The sequence below is a fragment of the Mesoplodon bidens genome (assembly GCF_964165515.1).
Source record: "Mesoplodon bidens genome assembly, chromosome: 1".
Taxonomy (NCBI): domain Eukaryota; kingdom Metazoa; phylum Chordata; class Mammalia; order Artiodactyla; family Ziphiidae; genus Mesoplodon; species Mesoplodon bidens.
Window position 1 is genome coordinate 215,375,217 of NC_138176.1, and position 18,066 is coordinate 215,393,282.

General features: G+C 41.5%; 1 protein-coding gene across 2 annotated transcripts in view; it reads right to left on the minus strand.

The window, feature by feature from the left end:
- SLC39A8 (solute carrier family 39 member 8) overlaps positions 1 to 17,613 on the minus strand; it is a 74,636-nt gene extending 57,023 nt beyond the window's left edge. Inside the window, exons 1-2 of one of the 2 annotated variants that reach the window (XM_081243493.1) lie at positions 17,383 to 17,613; positions 16,132 to 16,604 (exon numbers count right to left, since the gene is read on the minus strand). In XM_081243493.1, the coding sequence (XP_081099619.1) occupies positions 16,132 to 16,350 (219 nt within the window). In that variant the 5' untranslated portion in view covers positions 16,351 to 16,604; positions 17,383 to 17,613. Of the gene's footprint in view, positions 1 to 16,131; positions 16,605 to 17,047; positions 17,156 to 17,382 lie in introns of those variants that run through there. The other variant, XM_081243494.1, reaches the window with a different exon arrangement.
- Between the last annotated feature and the right edge of the window lie 453 nt (positions 17,614 to 18,066).

Consider the following 18,066-nt stretch of genomic DNA (forward strand, 5'->3'; position numbering starts at 1 on the left):
AGATGAATGGATAAAGAAGATGTGGCACATATATACAATGGAATATTACTCAGCCATAAAAAGAAACGAAATTGAATTATCTGTAGTGAGGTGGATGGGCCTAGAGTCTGTCATGCAGAGTGAAGTAAGTCAGAAAGAGAAAAACAAATACAGTATGCTAACACATATATATGGAATCTAAAAAAAAAAAAAAAAGTTCTGAAGAACTTAGGGGCACAACAGGAATAAAGATGCAGACGTACAGAATGAACTTGAGGACACAGGGAGGGGGAAGGGTAAGCTGGGACGAAGTGAGAGTGTGGCATGGACATATACACACTACCAAATGTAAAATAGATAGCTAGTGGGAAGCAGCCACATAGCACAGGGAGATCAGCTCAGTGCTTTGTGTACACCTAGAGGGGTGGGATAGGGAGGGTGGGAGGGAGACGCAAGAGGGAGGGGATATGGGGTATATGTATATGGATAACTGATTCACTTTGTTATAAAGCAGAAACTAACACACCATTGTAAAGCAATTATACTCCAATAAAGATGTTAAAAAAAAGTCTGGAGATAACATGCTTCAAAATGTTAACAGTGTTTACCTCTGGTGGTGAAATTATGGATGATTTTTTTTGTTTTTTCCTTTCTGCTTCTCTATATTTGCCAAAGTTTTAGACAACATGCATGTATTCCTATTTTAATTAAGAAAATAAAGTTAAATCATCAGGCTTTTCCAATCTTTTTACAGGTTCCTCCAAACACAATTAAGACAGGCTGGAATTTTTTTTAATTTTTACTAAAGAAAAAGAAATTTTAAAAGCTGTGATACACTCTTTAAAAGAGATTTACAACATTTTCTGATGACCACAGCTACTGACAAGGTTCTCAGCCCTGCCCCCCCTCTACGTGCAGTTTCCAAGGCTCTCTCACCCCCAGAAGCCTGGTGTGGTGTCAGAGCACAAATAATCTGGATTTTTGACTTCATGATCCTGACCTGGCTCCAGGGGCTGGGGCCACCCTGCTTTCCATCACCAGCAAGATAGTCCCCTAGGCCTCCTCCCATTTGCTGCCAAGACCAAAAGGTCTTTTGGCCTTGCTCTCACCAAGGGCTCCCCACTAAGTCCCCTGGGAGATAAAGTGTGGAAGGCTTGCCCTTTCTCCAACTCAAGGCTGGGGCAGATGCCACAGAAGTGAGCTCATCCTCAAAGTCATCTAACCTCTGCATACGTGGAATGACCTTGTCCATCACAGACCCAATCATATCACAACCCTTTGGCACAGTGGTTCTCAAAGTGCAGTCCAGGGACCACCCCCCCGACCCCCACCCCCACCCCGCCCAGGGGTTACTAAGACCCTGCCAGAGAAAATGCAAGGTCAAAATGATTTTCATAATAATGCTAAAACTGCATTTTCCTTTTTCACTCTCATTCTTTCATGAGTGAACAATGGATATTCCAGAGGCTAAATAACATGTCACAACAGATGGAATACAGAAGCACATATGAGAATTCGCCTATCTTCTACTAAGCCAGACATTAGAGATTTGAAAAAATGTAAGACAATGCCATTCTTCTCACTAATTTTTTGTCATGGTAAATACAGTTATTTTTCATTTAAAAAACAAGGTTAACATGGTATGGCCTTATTACTGTTATTTTTTATAGGTTAAACAAATATTTTAAATTTTTCTTAACATTAATTTCTATAATGGTAGATATCAATAGATATAAACCACATGTACTTTAGTATATTGGGGTCCTCAATAATTTTTAAGAGTACAAAAGGGTCCTGAGACCAACAGGTTTGGCCTAGAGCATAAGAATGACAGATGGGTCCTTACATTTAACTGACAAGTTGGGAACTTCTAACTAACCTTACCCAATACATGTCTCATCTTGTTTATCCTTACTCACCCCACACACCAGACTATTTCTACTGAAATATTGCCATTGTCAATCTTCTGCTCAAACTGGCCCCCAACACACACACCAAAAAAACACTTTCCTTCTGCCAAGAGTCTAAAGACCTAACACTGAAGAATTATCTGTCCCCAACCTTCCTTCCTCCTTTTGCTCTCCACCAAAAGCATCCTTAAACTGTTTTAACCAAGCAGTTCTAATGCCTTCTATTTTACCTTCACTGTGACTTTGCATGCCCCATGAGCCCTACCTAGAATTCTGAGATACCTCCTCTCAAAGTATCCAACTTCTATCTGTCCTATATTTGGCCCCCACTGCCTCTACTTAATATTGCTATGCTCTCCAGATTCCCCGACCCATAGGATTTGCATGTTTAGCACTTACTGTGTGCTTTCTCGTATTAACCATCTGCTCGTGAAAATGGATATCTCTTTAATAAGATCATGAACATCTAGAGAGGAAGGATGTATTATTTCGTATCTTCCTCAACTCCTAGCAAAGCTTCAGACACGTAAGTCATTCAACTTATAACAATCACTAACATGATAGATTAAGGAAAGGGCAGGGAATGAAAGAAGATAAGAAACTAGCACATAGTGACTGAATATAATTCTGAGAAATACAAATTGATAACCTGAGACTTATTTACTAGGAACTCTGAAGAATCAAATTTTCTAGTCACAAGTTGCCTTGCTCATTCTATAAAACTTACCCGGCATCAACTCAGTAGAGCCCTGATATTACAAATAAACTAATACTGACATCAATGTTTCCAAGTTGCCATAAAAATTACAGCTATAGGCTATGGAGAAAATCTGAGTCTAAATTATGACCAAAGAACTCTAAAAATTTCAGAAATTAGAAGGAATAAGAACTTAATTATTTCCTTCTACTGATATGACACACAGGTTCAATTTTAACATACTATTTCTTTTCTACTATTTTTTTATTAATGTGTCTGCATCAAATAAATGGATTGCTGGCTTACTTTGAACTAAATGAGACATCTAGGTTGACTGAAATAATTTTAAAAGTTATATTGGTGTAAAATTTATTGTAAAAGGTTGAAGTTATTCATTCATTTAACAAATACTTCCTGAATACCTACTATATGCTAGACACTATGCTAGTTACAGGAATAAAGAAGGTGACTGAGATAAACCCAGTCCCTAACCTCACAATAGATATCACAGACTAGTACAGGGTCCAGATTTTTTAAAAAAAGTAATTACAGTATGGCCTGGTAGGTGCTAGGGTAGGATCCATGAATGTGAAGAAGACAGAATAACTAACCTACCCTAAAGGAATGGGATTGTCCAAGGATTCCTGGAGAAAACAACATCTAAGATGAGATGTGAAGAAAAAAGGAGAAATAAAGTTGGAGAAATATGGGGGGTAAGGGTAGGTACTGCAGGGCCTTAAATACCAGGCAAGAAGTTTAGATTTTATTCTAACAGTAATTAGAAGCCATTTGAAGATGGTGAAATGATAAGATTCATGTACTTGGGATATAAATCTGGCAGCAATGTGAAAGATAGGACATGGGGCAGCATGGAATGCCATGGGCAGCATAACGCCAGGCCCAAACAGAATGCAAGATCTGTATCTAATTAAATCTCACAACAATCCCACGAAGTAGATAAAATTATCCCCCCTACACTAAAGAGAACACTGGAATTTAGAGCTATTAAGTAAGCAGTATTCAAGCTATTGTGACACAACTTATGCGCGTTTGACATGGGAAGTAGAGAGAGAGAGGACTCAAGAATAACATCCCGTTTTTCAGCTTCGTCAGCGGAGTGGATGGTGACACTGATCACTGAGACTGACAAGACAGGATTACAGTAAGTCCTCTACATATGAGCCTTCAAGTTGCGAACTTTCAAAGAGGCGAACGTGCATTCGCATGTCCAATCACATAAGTTAGTTCACATGTCTGGCGTACATGGTCATGTGTGTGCATCCTCTACAAGTGGTTGTGCTTTTGTGTACTTTACTGTACAGTACTGTATAGAGCACAGTAGTACAGTATCCTTATTTCAAGCCCAGGATGTCCAGAAGCAAGCGTAAAAGCAGCAGTGATGTAGCTGGTACTGCTAAGAAGCGCCAAGCAATGACGATGGAAACAAAAGTGAAAATAATTGAGTGGAGCAAGGCTAAAAGATGGTAGATGTTGCTTATTCTAATAACACTGAACTCCCTGCTGTGCAACACAAGGAGCTTACTAATGAAGACCTGCCGGAATTGGAGGCCCAGAGAAAGGACAAAGAGAGATGAGAGGAAGAAGTAACTGAAGGACCGAAAAGATTCACAACACGGGAAATGGCAAGGGGATTTTCTTTATGTGAGGAGGCACTGTTAGCTTTTGAGGCACAGGACCCAAACTTAGAATGGTGCACGAAGTTTGCAGCAGCCATTCAAAATGCAATCCAGTGCTACCGTGTCATCAATGACGAGAAAAAAAGAGTTACTATCCAGACATCACTGGATCGCTTTTTCAAGAGGGTAGATAGAATTGAATCCAGCAAGGAACCAGAACCTGTGGCCTCAGTGTCAGGCGTGAGTGACATTGCCGCTTGCCCTCCGTCTCCTGTTGCTGACGATCCTTCAGCTCTACCATCTCCCACCTCCTCTCCCTCCTTCAGTCATAACTCTTCTTGCCTGTTCACTGGATGCCAACCCCTGATGCCAGCTGTTGTACTGTACTACTGTATTTTTCAAGGTACTGTAAGATTAAAAATGTTTTCTTTTTTGTGTGTGTTTGTTGGTTTTTTTATGTATTATTTGTGTGAAAAGTATTATAAACCTATTACAGTACCGTACTATATAGCCGATTGTGTTACTTGGGTACCTAGGCTAACTATTGGACTTACGAACAAATTGGACTTACAAACGTGCTCCTGGAACAGTACCCATTTGTATGTAGGGGACTTACTGTACCAGAAGGTGTTGATGCAGAAAGGATGGAGTTGATGAGTTCCATCTGGGACAGGTTTAGACCTGCTGAGTTGGGGAGGGGAGAGAGTTAGACATCAATCGGCAACCAGGATGTCCATGGCTAAGCCTCAGGAGAGAAATGTGAACCAAGCCAACCTAATCAGAAAGCACCCACACACAGGTGATAACTGCAGCCAGAGGAGTGACTGAGGTTGCACAGAGAGTGTGCAAAATCAAAAGGAAGAGTGCTTAGGGTAGAACCCCAAGGAACACCGATATTTAAAGGATGAGCAAAAGACACTGAAATTGAAAAGAAGCAGCCAGAGAGGTAAGAAAACCAAACCAAGGTAGACACAGCTGTGGGCAAAGAGAGAATGTGTTTCAAGCAGTACGTGTTCAACTCTGTCAAAATTAACACAGAGGTAAAGCCTGAGAATCTCTCATTGTATTTAGCAATAAGAAGGTCTGCATGACGTCCTATAGAGCCATTTTAAGGAAGTATTGGGGACAGAGCCATACCGCAATGTGCTGAGGAGTGTCTGGAAGGTGAGAAAATGGAATAGACTTCATACATGTCCACCACCCAGTTATATAAAGAAAGTAAGGCACGAAGACCATGGGATATTCAGGGGATTCATAGCACAGGGGCCACGCTAAGGCAGCACCTGCCTAAAACCAGCACAATGGAGAAGAACTGAGGATTCGAAATAGGCACCTCTGTTCTCCCAGTCAAATTTCGGCACCTGGTGACTTCTGCCAAAGACTTCTTTGTGCCTCAGTTTCTGGGGAAACTGCTATGTCCCGATTCTCTCCCAACACTGTTTGGAGTATCGAATGTCAATGATCAGGAAATAACATTGCAAGGTTGAAAAATAGCTTGGGAAGGAATTAATAGTCTTGTTTTAGAGCTAGACCTGACTATTGCAGAGACAGCTCCAGCAGGAAAAATTGTAATAATAATTCTTTTCTCTTGTGGTACTGAAACAAAAGAAATCTCAGCAGAAAATACCTTCCTGCTTTAAATGATTGTACTGTTCCCAGTGGCTTCAGGAAACTAGCATCAGTTCTACTCTGACACCGAGGCACTTGGATGACATATGAGGTGCTAAGATTTTTGGAAAATAAACCAGCCCCTCCGTAGGATGCTATTCTTCGGTATATGTGGAGCAACATATGGAGAGAGAGCCTGGGTTTTGAAGTCTAGTCACTCTGGACTGGAATCCTCACTCCGCCACTTCTGAGCTATGACTCTGAGGGAGGTATTCGACCTCGCTGAGACTGGGTTTCCTCACGGAAATACCTAGAGTACTTACCCTGTGAGATTAAGAGGCTTCATGGGATGGTATATAAGAAGGTACTGGGCACAATGCCTGGCACATGATAAGTACTCCATACATGTTAACTATGACTACTCTTAGGATACGACCTGCTCCCTCTGCTGCAGTGAAGGTCCTACCTGAACATTTACTTAAATGGCATTCATCCCAAGATTAGGGGCAGAGCCAGTGTCTAGACTTTCTCAAAAGATGTGTAGGTGAAGTAACCAAAGAATATACATGAATTCTGAGATCCCTGCTCCTAAAGAAAACTGCAGAGCATCATGATTTGATATTCAAACTCAAGTACCTGGTATCATCAGTAGGGTGCATCCCCTAACAGAAGGGTCCATGTGTTTTCTAGCATATGTGTTCAATATTCATTTAAAGCAGGATCTGTTACCCAACTCAGAATCGTCTTACTGATTTTACCTCTCGTTTGAAGTTTGGACTAACTTCTCTTTCCCTGTCCCTGAAGAGACACATCCCTGACTTATCATAGTCAGACCAAAGTGGCTCCTGTTCTCTTACCTGCTTCCCAACTAATAAGGTCAGCTGAATGTGGAGGACCCTGGATTCTTTTGGCTTGCAAAACCCATACAGAGGTCCTGAGGTAAATCTAAATTTAAAAGCACAATTACATCAATTTCTACAAGTATAACATGGATTTCCAATCATTCACATTTCAGTATTGATGTAAAATTTGGACAAAAATAATAAAACAAAGCCAACTCCTAAATATAGCCTCAGAAGTTACAGAGGTCCTGAGGTAAATCTAAATTTAAAAGCACAATTACATCAATTTCTACAAGTATAACATGGATTTCCAATCATCCACATTTCAGTATTGATGTAAAATTTGGACAAAAATAATAAAACAAAGCCAACTCCTAAATATAGCCTCAGAAGTTACAGAGGTCCTGAGGTAAATCTAAATTTAAAAGCACAATTACATCAATTTCTACAAGTATAACATGGATTTCCAATCATCCACATTTCAGTATTGATGTAAAATTTGGACAAAAATAATAAAACAAAGCCAACTCCTAAATATAGCCTCAGAAGTTACAGAGGTCCTGAGGTAAATCTAAATTTAAAAGCACAATTACATCAATTTCTACAAGTATAATATGGATTTCCAATCATTCACATTTCAGTATTGATGTAAAATTTGGACAAAAATAATAAAACAAAGCCAACTCCTAAATATAGTCTCAGAAGTCCTCTGGGAGGACCTAAGGTTTACATTTTCAGGAGTTCACATTTTTCAGGAGTTTATTACTAGTGTTTGATGAAAGGGAAGGGGCAAATGGTAAAAGCCTTTCTCAAGATGAGAGTCACCACTGAAACTAACACTGAAACCAAAGTCCCTGGACTGATGTATTTCTCACTGAACTTTTTATTTCATTAATCCTTCCTGTCTTTCTATAGCCCTGCTTTCCTCAAAGTTAAGTAACTCTAAGGTGCTCAAGCCTCCAGTGAAAGGCAATTTTGTTAAGGGTAGTTAAGCTATTGTTAAGCTATATCAACTAATACAGTATTATAATATAATAACTATGCATTGAGCATATAGTTTGAGCCAGGCATGATGCTAAGTATTTTACATGCATTGTCTTTTTTGTTATTTATTTTTTTAAGTAATACAGGTAATGGGAAAAAACAGATTATTTGTTTGAGTTACTACATGTAATACACATAGTAGTAAATATAGAAGTGCCTAAAATACAGCGATACTCAGTATTATTAGTATTGTTCTTATATTTTCATTCACAACCATCCTATGAGTAAGGTTCATTTTTCAATTCACAGATGTGAAAACTGAGGATTAAAGAGGTTAAGTCATTTGCCTGTGATTCCCAGCTAATAAGTGATTAGAATTTCAGCCCAGGTCTGTTTAAACCCCAAGGACAAATTGTTAACAATTATGTTGTATTCCTACTACAGTTAGAGACCTAAGAAGCCCATTGAATATACCGATGACAAGTGTATTATTTTTGAATAGGTTCAAAAATAGAACTAAAACAGAACTAAAGTCTTAGAGGCCTTATCAATGCTCACTTGGTTTTTTTATTTCTCCAACTATTTAGTTAAGTATAAAAAAAGTCAAGGTATTAAATATTTGGACTTCAAAGGCATAATACTACTTTTCAGGTTAACACCTTTGATCTAGATTCACAGATTTTTATTTTTGTTCTCCTTAAGCTTCAGGCCAAGAAAAACAACAGAGGACCTTTGGAAGGAGACAGAAACCAAATTAAACAAGGCTCCATTCCGAAGATTTTCTATGTTCCCACATCCCATCTTCACAAAGGTAATTCAGTGATAGTTTCATTTCTTTATAAAATAAACCTCAAGGCTCGGCAAACCCATTTGGCTCCTGAAACAGACAACTGGGAATAGTTTGAGAATAAATTAATTAGTTTCAATTACAAACAGGAACCCTACCATCATCTGAAGCTGGAAATGGGAACACTCTCTGAAAACTACAAGTTTCTTAGGTTGTCTAGAGTTTAGTAACATTCTTTTTTTTTAATAAATTGCATTGTAAATGATCTTCATATTAACTGTGTGCACTTAGTAATATGGACAGTCCCTTGAGGACATGCCACTCTGAATCCAAATAGCTGGCAAACTCTTGTTACCAATCACATCAGGCTACCCTCATTATGGAGTTGCTTTTCTTTTCTCTGAGGAATGCCATTCCTTCTCAACTTTAGGCCTGTTTTCCATGCCTATTTATATTCCTATTTTCCTCCCCCGACCTCTACTACCACCAAAAGAAATTTAACATAGAGGTTTCAAATGTATATTGAATTTAAAGAAAAAACTCTTAAACTGCAGTCATAGTTGAGAAGCAATGGGTTTTTATGATGGGGAAATGAAGTCCCTGGCCATCAACATCTCCCAATGTGGGCATCACCTGGAAACAGAGAGATGGTGTGAACCATGGAAAGCATAGAAGCTGAAAATCTCCCACCCAGCTACTCTACTTTGAATATCTCTAGAGAGAAATAAATATCTATCTCAATTAAGGGGAAAAGTTTATCACCCCCTCTCCTGGTAACTGTGTGAGAGCTCAAACTCCCATCTAGCAGCAATGAGATTCTAAGAGTTAGTAATTCTGTTAGAGTTAGTACCTCTGTGAGGGTTAGTAATTCTGTTAAAGTAATCTGCTCACCTACTCTTCCCTCGTTGCTTCAACTCATTCCCTAGCACCGATGCACAGTCCTCTTTCTCCAGTGTAGTGCAGTCAGCAATGCAGCTGCTTCACAGGCATGAAAAAGGAGGACTTACAGGATTAAGAGGAACAAACTATTATGTATAAAGTAAGTCACAAGGATGTATTGTACAGCACAGGAAATACAGTCAATATTCTATAATAACTATAAATGGAGTATAATCTTTAAAAGTTGTGAATCACTGTATTGTACACCTGTAACTTATATAATACTGCACATCAACTATACGTCAATTAAAAAAGAAAAAAGATAACTAACACGTAAAAAAAAAAAAAGGATTATCTGCCAGAGAGAAGATGGCACAATTTTTTTTTTTAAAAAGGAGGACTTACATTCTAAACTGCCTGAAGAGAGAGTGAATTCATTGGCAGAATTCTTCTAGAGTAAAAGTGAGAACAGGACTGAAAACTTTAACACTAGACATGGGTGTTTCTCCCATTACCTGCAGTCTATCCATAGAAGAAAGAAGAAGCTGATTAATATGCCTTTCTCCAGGAAAACTTTTGAAACTCAGAATTAGGAAAACTATTGTTGCCAAAATATTTTCTCCAAGAAAAATTCATTATATAAGAAAGAATTAAAGAAATTTTCATTCTATAAAAGAGAATTCATGTAACCCACAAGAAAATCCATCTTGTGATTAATAGCACAGACACATTTGGCACAAGCAGATGTTCATCCAGTAAGTATTTTAAAAACCAAAACAAACAAGCAAAATCCTCCAAAAGGAAAATTGACTGACTTGTAACTCCTCCACAAGGTGTTTCCCAGAAGCCTCCCACAGAACATGGCTCCCAAAAGTATTTGTTTGGCAATTAATTGCACACAGCCTAGTGATACGTCTTGTAATATTTCTTTCAGTGATTACTTAACTACTGCAGTTTTGCCTTGCATACTTTTCACAAGTTTCCACCTTATTTCTTAATTAGATTATAAGCTCTCTGAGGACAAGGACCTGTTATCATCATTGTAGTTTCTGTAGTCTTAATACTGTTCCCTTAACGTACTAAGCAATGGAGCTACATAAGCAATTGATGATTTGTAACTTCTACCCATAGATCAAAATCTGAGATTAACAGTTGCCCTGGCTAGGGAGAGTATGATTTTCTAAACTATAATTCAAAAAATCCACTATAGGATTTAGGATTGCCTGAGGTTTTACCACTTACTGTGTGATTTTGGTCAAGTACTTAATCTCTCAGCATCACATATTTCTCATGTGTAAAATTAAGTTAATAATGGTATCTGTATCACAGGACTGTTGTGATTCTGAAATGCGTTAATACAGATAAAGTGGTTAAGAGTTATGTTGCACAGGAAAAAACCAATAAATCCTAGATATAATTATTCATGTTATGTACAAAAGGGTCTATGTGACTCCTAGGGTAGTGGGTAAAGATGCAAGTTTGGGAGTTAGAGACGGAAAGAATGAAGGGTATTTGCTCATATGGATCCCAATCACCCCTGGCACGAAAGCAAACTAAGCTCTTGACATCACAGTCAAATGAATTATGAGTGTCTCTCATTTTCCTAAAGCCTTTTGGAAACAATGATCACAATGTACACAGTCAACTTAAATGAGAGTGATATAATATATCAAAATAGATCCATTGTCTTGAAGGGAAAGCCACTGGAGACCTAAGCACAACCTGGCCCTTCGGTCCAGCCCTTCCTTTCAGATTCTCACCTGAACAAGCAGGTTGGAAGGCATTCCCAGAAGATTTACCCGTCCATTTCTCAGAATATAAAGGAAAAAAAAAAAAGGAGAGAGATGCTCTCTCTCCCCTCCATCCATGATCAGTGCTTCCCAGAACCTCCCTCATCTAATGCACCGTTAACCCCCAACCCAAGAAAAAGTACACTAAGCGACAACAAGCTATGCATACAACATGTATGTAATGACCACACACATACACCCCTTCTGTTTGCTACAGACCGCTAGCCTGGCCATCCATTGAAATAAGCCAAGAGTTACCTCACTGCCTCTCCCTCTGGCATCCTTGGGCCATAAACTAATGAAAGGAAAGATCTAACAATAGTTAAATGACTGACTGCTACAGGCAAAAGACTGAAGCAGAAAATATCTACCTTTGGGGCTGTTGCCTACTCTTCAGTCACGGCTGCTCTTCCAGAAGAAGGCAGAGCTTTTATGTACCTCCTGACGGCCTCCAGGATCAAGCAATCATTACATCTCCTACAAACCACTGCAGTTTCCTCCTCAGCTCCTGTCTCGACCCACTCTGACACATTCCACACTCTCATGCAGATGAATTTTCCAAAACACAAGTCTGATCCCATTCTACTTTCTCTGAAATTCTTTATTCAGACATATCGTTCTATCGTGCATTATAGTTATGTGTGCACATGTCATACGTCTACCTATTAACTGTAAAGTCATGTGAGGGCTCAAATTGCCTTACTCATATTAAACCATCTTCACTCATTCATTCAAAAATATATATAATGAATACATGTTATATACCAGGCACTACACTAGCCCCTAGAGAGATGAGTCAGATCAGTCCCTTCAATCTGTTCAAAATCATATGGGTGTGTGTGTTGGGGTTGAGAAGAAGCCATATAAACAGAAATTTATAATACGTATAAAATTATGTCCATATTATAATTGCAATATATAATATGTTATGATTTCATAGGCACCAATTAATATAGGGTCATATAAAAAGGGGCTCCTACTAAACCCCTGAGCAGGCTAAGAAAGGCTTCTTGGAAGAAGTAATGTCTAAACTGATACCTAAAACATAAGCACACATATATGGCGAACCAGGAACTACCGGCAGTCCATGAAGACTGGAATAACAGCAAAGAATAAAGCTTGAGAAATATACAGGAACCAGATCATAAAAAGGCTTAAGCCACATTAAAGTGTTTAAAGTTTATCTTGAAGGCATTTAATTGTTTTAATAAAATGAGCAATATGATTAGATTTGTACTTTTAAGGGGCCACTCTAATCAGAGTATCGTAGTTATTTGAAATATTTGTTGAACACATGAATCACATGTCGTTAGCATAATAAAATAAAAATCACATGTCGTTAGCATAATAAAAAATTTCAAGAATTCAAAAAGACAGCAAATCAGTGGTGGTTGTGATGCCCCAGAAAGGTTTTATGGAGTTTAGCTGGGTTTTTTTAAATTTAAGATTTTGATAGGGCAATTCAAGGAAAAAAAGGACACTGCAGTTGGAAACAGGAAGGGTGCAAGGAAGATAATGAGGTAGAAAAGTGGTTGAGTAGAAGTATAAGTGATTTCTTTCATAGAAGAATGAATAATTTAATTTAGTGAGTGCTAGGTCTGGGCAGGCAGGTTAACGTCTCAGGGTCAACCTTGCGGTGCAGAGCCTTAAATGCCAGGCTTCAGATTTAGACCTCACCAGCCAAGAGACAGTTCATGGCGGAGATCTGAAAGAAGAGAGGCATACTCCAAGTATTGCTTTAGGAAGATTGAAGGTGAATTGAAAGGGATTTAAAAGCAAGGTTCAGGCAACCTGTGAAAGAAGATGCGCTGCAGGATAGGTATCAAATGAAAAGATAAAGTTAAGGAGAGAGAAGCAAAAGTCTAAGGTTGAGTGATGGTGGGAAACAAAGGTTGCCTCGCATGCCAACCTGCCACACCCACACCCACATCTCCATCACCCCCACTAAGCCTCCTCAGGAGACTGAGTTATTTAAATGGAGGCATTTCCTGCAGCTTAGTGTGATAATTTAGAGGTGAGGTGTTCTGAAGGAGAAATGAAGAGAACAGACCACTTGGAGAATGAGAAAGGAACATCTGAACAAACAAAAGGTGGCACTGAGCCCATTCTTAAATCCCCTAAATTAATCACCCAGGGTATTCACTCAGCTGGGGCTTCCCTTTGTATTTTAGAAACTCCCTGAGATAGAGCAGACTTCCACTCAGTCATGGGCCCCACAGACCCCTTTAGATAAAAGAACTCCCTCCTCTCACCTGTTTGGGTTGCTTCTTCTACCTGTTCTTTGTACCCTCAGAAACCATAAGAAGCAAAACAGTAAACTCAGTTATTCTATTGTTTCCATTTTGAACTCAGGTCACTTTGATATCCCAAAGCAACAAGTTCTTTTAATAGTACTTAAGGACACTGAAAAAAATATTAGAAGACCTTCCAAAATTGTCTAAATTTTTAGTACAGTAGTCCTATTACATGGGAAAAGCTGACCTAAGCCCTCATCCAAAGGAACGATGTCTTCTGTAGACAGACCTCATAGAAGATTCAATAAATCCCTGGCCCAAAGAAATTAATTCTATCTTTTCAACCTTCTTCAAAGTCAGAAAATCAAGCTTTTCACACATATTATTATTCTACTTTGCTGCAGGTAAGGAAACTAAAATTGCATTCTTTAAGGTATGGAGATATTAACAGCCCTAAATTTTCCTCCAAACTGGATGACTTCCTACTGGAGCAGATATAAATGTCAGCAAATTAATAGATTCTTCTGGAATGGCATTTCATTCGACATCATTTAACTGATGATTGGTGTTTTCATTAGGACTTTTTAGAACATCCAACAGATGTTCGCTAGGTCTGATTAAGTGATAAGTTTTCCACGGCTTCCCTTTATTTCCAAAGTAACTATGGGCTTCTTCCCATCTCTTTTTGATGCCCACAGAGGCCATAATCAGGGTAGTTAAATATGCAAACAGAAGAATGAGAAACAAGGTGTCAACATACTTATAATTTACCTATTGAGGTGTCCTACTTACTCATAAACTGGGACTCATACTGCTAATAAACTTAAGCAATTTTCCTAAGTTATTTAGGTATATTTTCCGGTGTCTTTGCCAAGGCGTGGCTCAGCGGTTTTTTGTTCCTTTATAAGTCATCAACACCTCCAGACATTGCGTGGCTCAGAGGTCTTTTGTCCCTTTATAATTCATCAGCACCTCCAGACATTGCAAGATAAGGAGATAATTTAAGTCAAAACAATGTGTGGGCTACAGATACACAGCTGCAAGTCAAGTCCTCAAGCTTCTTTCTAAGCATTTGACCGCCCCTACTCCTACCTAGAAATGCTTTAGTCAGGTCAGCTGTTTCCCCCACTTGAAGAGACTGCAACTAGACAGAAAATACTTAGGAAGTTGTTTGCTTTATTTTCTAAAATATCAGTATAACATGGGGTCATTTCAGTTTTTCCAATGTGTCATTTCTTAGACATTGAACCAACTGTAATGCCATGCCAGAACTCGATCTATAGATGTTTACTAAAGAACATGCATAAGAGGACCACAAAACCCTTCTAGATCAAAGGGAGGTCACTTTGATCCCTCATGGCATCAGAGCCTTATACTTCTTGAACATTGCATGTTTTAAATGAGGTAAGATATTTCTAACAAAAAGAAATATGCCAGGGCTTCCCTGGTGGCGCAGTGGTTGAGAGTCCGCCTGCCGATGCAGGAGATACGGGTTCGTGCCCCGGTCCGGGAAGATCCCACATGCCGCGGAGCGGCTGGGCCCGTGAGCCATGCCCGCTGAGCCTGTGCTCCGCAACCGGAGAGGCCACAACAGTGAGAGGCCCGCGTACCGCAAAAAAAAAAAAAAAAAAAAGAACGCCAAACTATAATGTTATTAGCAAGGAATTTATCTGATTAAAGTTTCCCTAACTATAATCTACGGTCAAATACATCGGGAAATGCTAGATTTCCAAGAGTGGAGTATAGTATGCAACATTTCCCAAGCATCTTGGACCACAAAAACCTTTTGTAACACAAACTAATATCACGCAGAAGTGACAAACAATACGGAAAATACTGAACACTGCCATTCATCATCAGTTGTCACTGGAACCAGAGCTTCTAGGAAAAAAAAATCAAAGCACTGAGTAAACAGAGTTTTTAAAAGTAGAGAGAAGTTTGGGGGAGGATGCCAAAAGCACACTTCGCTTACTTCACAATTTTAAGAAATAATCATAGAATATTTATGACGGAAATAACGAAGAATCTATAATATCATCCTTTTTGAAGTTTACCAGCAGGTATGGTCTTAATTGCTCCTAGGTAACTCATGGTGACCCTTAAATTTTAGGAATTACCAAATGCCTGTATAATACTGTGAATATGTCCTAAGATAGGTTTGTTTGTTCGTTTTTGAATGAATGAATGAACATTCGAATCAAACCCTTGACCTGACAGATGACTAAAAACTATGGCTTTAAACCCAGTTCGACCCACCGACTGAATGCTTGATCTTGGTCTCAGGGTCCCCCCCCCTCGGCCTCCCTATCTCTATACAGTAGGCCCTTCAGCCCCAAATGCCTCGGATAACGTACACCGGAAAGACAGAACTACATTACATCTCGATAGCAGTCGTTACCCACCGAGCTACTGTTAACGAGGGTGGCCTGTGAGCCACTGTCTCTGCCGGGAAGACTTCAGGACGCCATTCCTATCTTAAACGCATCTCCTAAGATGCTTCCCGCTCTCATCTACTTCATAAACTTTTGCATAAAATCTTACAACCACAAGCGTCTGAAGACTCAGTTCATCGGGCGTAAAACTGCAATTTCTGGCTCCCTCGTCACCGCCAGCACTTTAACCCCGGCCAGAAAGCCAGGTCTAGTGAAAAGCAGGACCCGCCTCACACTGGAGAAACGTAACGAAATTCTTTCTCCAGCACTTTCCCCCATTAAACAGCGTTCCTGGGCAAATGGACGTCTCCGGACACCCCGGCGGGGAAGGGCGGCCGGGCCCGCGCCCTACCTGGTTGAAGTGCAGCTGCCCGGGCTCGGGGTCGCCCTCCACAGGGGCGGCTCCCAGCTGCTCCAACAAGCGCCCGAGCTGCGCCGCCGACAGGCTCAGGTTCGCGCCGAACACGCTCAGCACATCCTCGCTGAAGGCGAGCGCGGGCCCCGCCGCCTCCCCTCCGAGGCCGGCGGCCGCCAGGAGCAAGAGCCCAGCCACCGCCCGGCCCGGGGCCATCCTAGCCGGGGCTGCCCCTCGCAGGCCCGAAACGGACTGGAGTGCACAGGGAAGCGCCGGGCGCCCCCGCGTCGGTGCCCAAGGGCGCGGGTCAGGCGTCGGCGCCGGTCCGAGTCAGCGGTGGCGCGGGGCGCCCTTGGTCCTCCGCCGCCTTCGAAAGAGCAGCAGCCCGCGACCTGCCGGGCATTGAAGTGGCGGTGCCGCCGGGGGTGGGGAGCGATAGACAGAGCGGGCCCCCGGGCCTCCTGGAGAGCCTGAGATAAAGAGGACAAAGGGGGACAGAGATAAAGGCCACCCGGCTACCGCCGGCCGGCCCCGGGAGCACTGCGAGGCCGGAGCCCTCGAACGCCCGGCCGGGCGTGGGGCCAACTGCCCCGGAGCCGGGTTTGCAAACGTCCCAGGATTAGCGTGCGTTGTGATGACACATGCCCTTTCCGGATAGAAAGCCCTACACCGCGCCACTTCTTAGGAAGAACTAAAAGCACATGGGCTGCAGAACCCCACCTCCTCTTCTTTATTTCTGCTTAATTCCCTCACAGCAAACTTAGAAGGGGTGAGACGTGCAGCCCCCAGGAAGCTGCAGGAAATGGCCCCTCCGGTGTCCTGGGGTTTGAGCGTCTAAACGGGACCCGCCCTCTCCCAGATCTCTTCTCTGCAATCGCCAGCTAGTAGGTTAACTAGCCTGCTAAGCTCTCACCTCGTCTGTTTGTTTCTCCGTCTGTCTGTTTATGTCCACGTGACTCAGTCAGTCTCTCTCTCTCCTCTCTCTCTCTCTCTCTCTCTCTCTCTCTCTCTCCTCTCTCTCAACACTATCCCAGGCAACTCCGAGATCCTGCCCTGCGCTCTTTACTGATAACTGGAGGAGTGGGCCCTGTCCCCGCCTCCCTGCAGCACGTGGTGACACATTCCCCAGCCTGAACTCCCGCGCGCGTCCACGCCGGGGCGCACAGCCGCTGGCCTTCCCTCCTGGCTGCCGTGGCGCACTCCCACCCTCGGCAGAGCCGGCTCCCCGCCGTCCCCCCTGAGGGTTACCTGAACGCCACCTCCTGGTCCGTATTCCTAGCCTCCTTTCTGGTCTCGCTGGTCTCTTTGTTAGCTTGTTGAAACCAACTTCCTGGAATAGAGTCTGGAACCCTTTGCATTGTCTAAGAGATTAGCAGGAATTGGTTTTTTGTCTTACTTAACATCAGGAGAAAAAGGAAACCAAATCTGGAGCGGTGGTGGCGAGCTCTCCGAGCCGGCACTGCTCAAGCCGGCCCTTCCTGACGCCGCAAGGGATATCCGCAGATCAGAATGAATGTTTGTTTGTTCAGGTGAGGGTTCAAGAAAAGCTGACTTAGGTGTGAGGTCAACAAGCTTGCGCAAAGTGAATGCGGTGTTTGAGGGCAAAGGTTGTGTCTAGTGGCTACAACTGTCCAGAAATAAAGTGAAACCACGAATCACTGTTACATGGCTAAGGACAATAAAAGGAACTCAAAGCGTTGTTCTTGTCTGTCATGGGGTGAGGGCAGAGCCTCCTAAAATAGCACATTTTAAAAGAGGCACTTAGTCCAGACAAAGGGCAGAGGAAAGAATCTCATTTCCATGAGGAACTTAGATGATGGAAGAAAGAGACAGGGAGAGAAAATTCCAGAAGGATGAACATCCAGGGGGACATAACTGCAGGGCTGTCATATGGAGAGGCTTTAACTGTGTTCTAACTACAGAGGGCAGAAG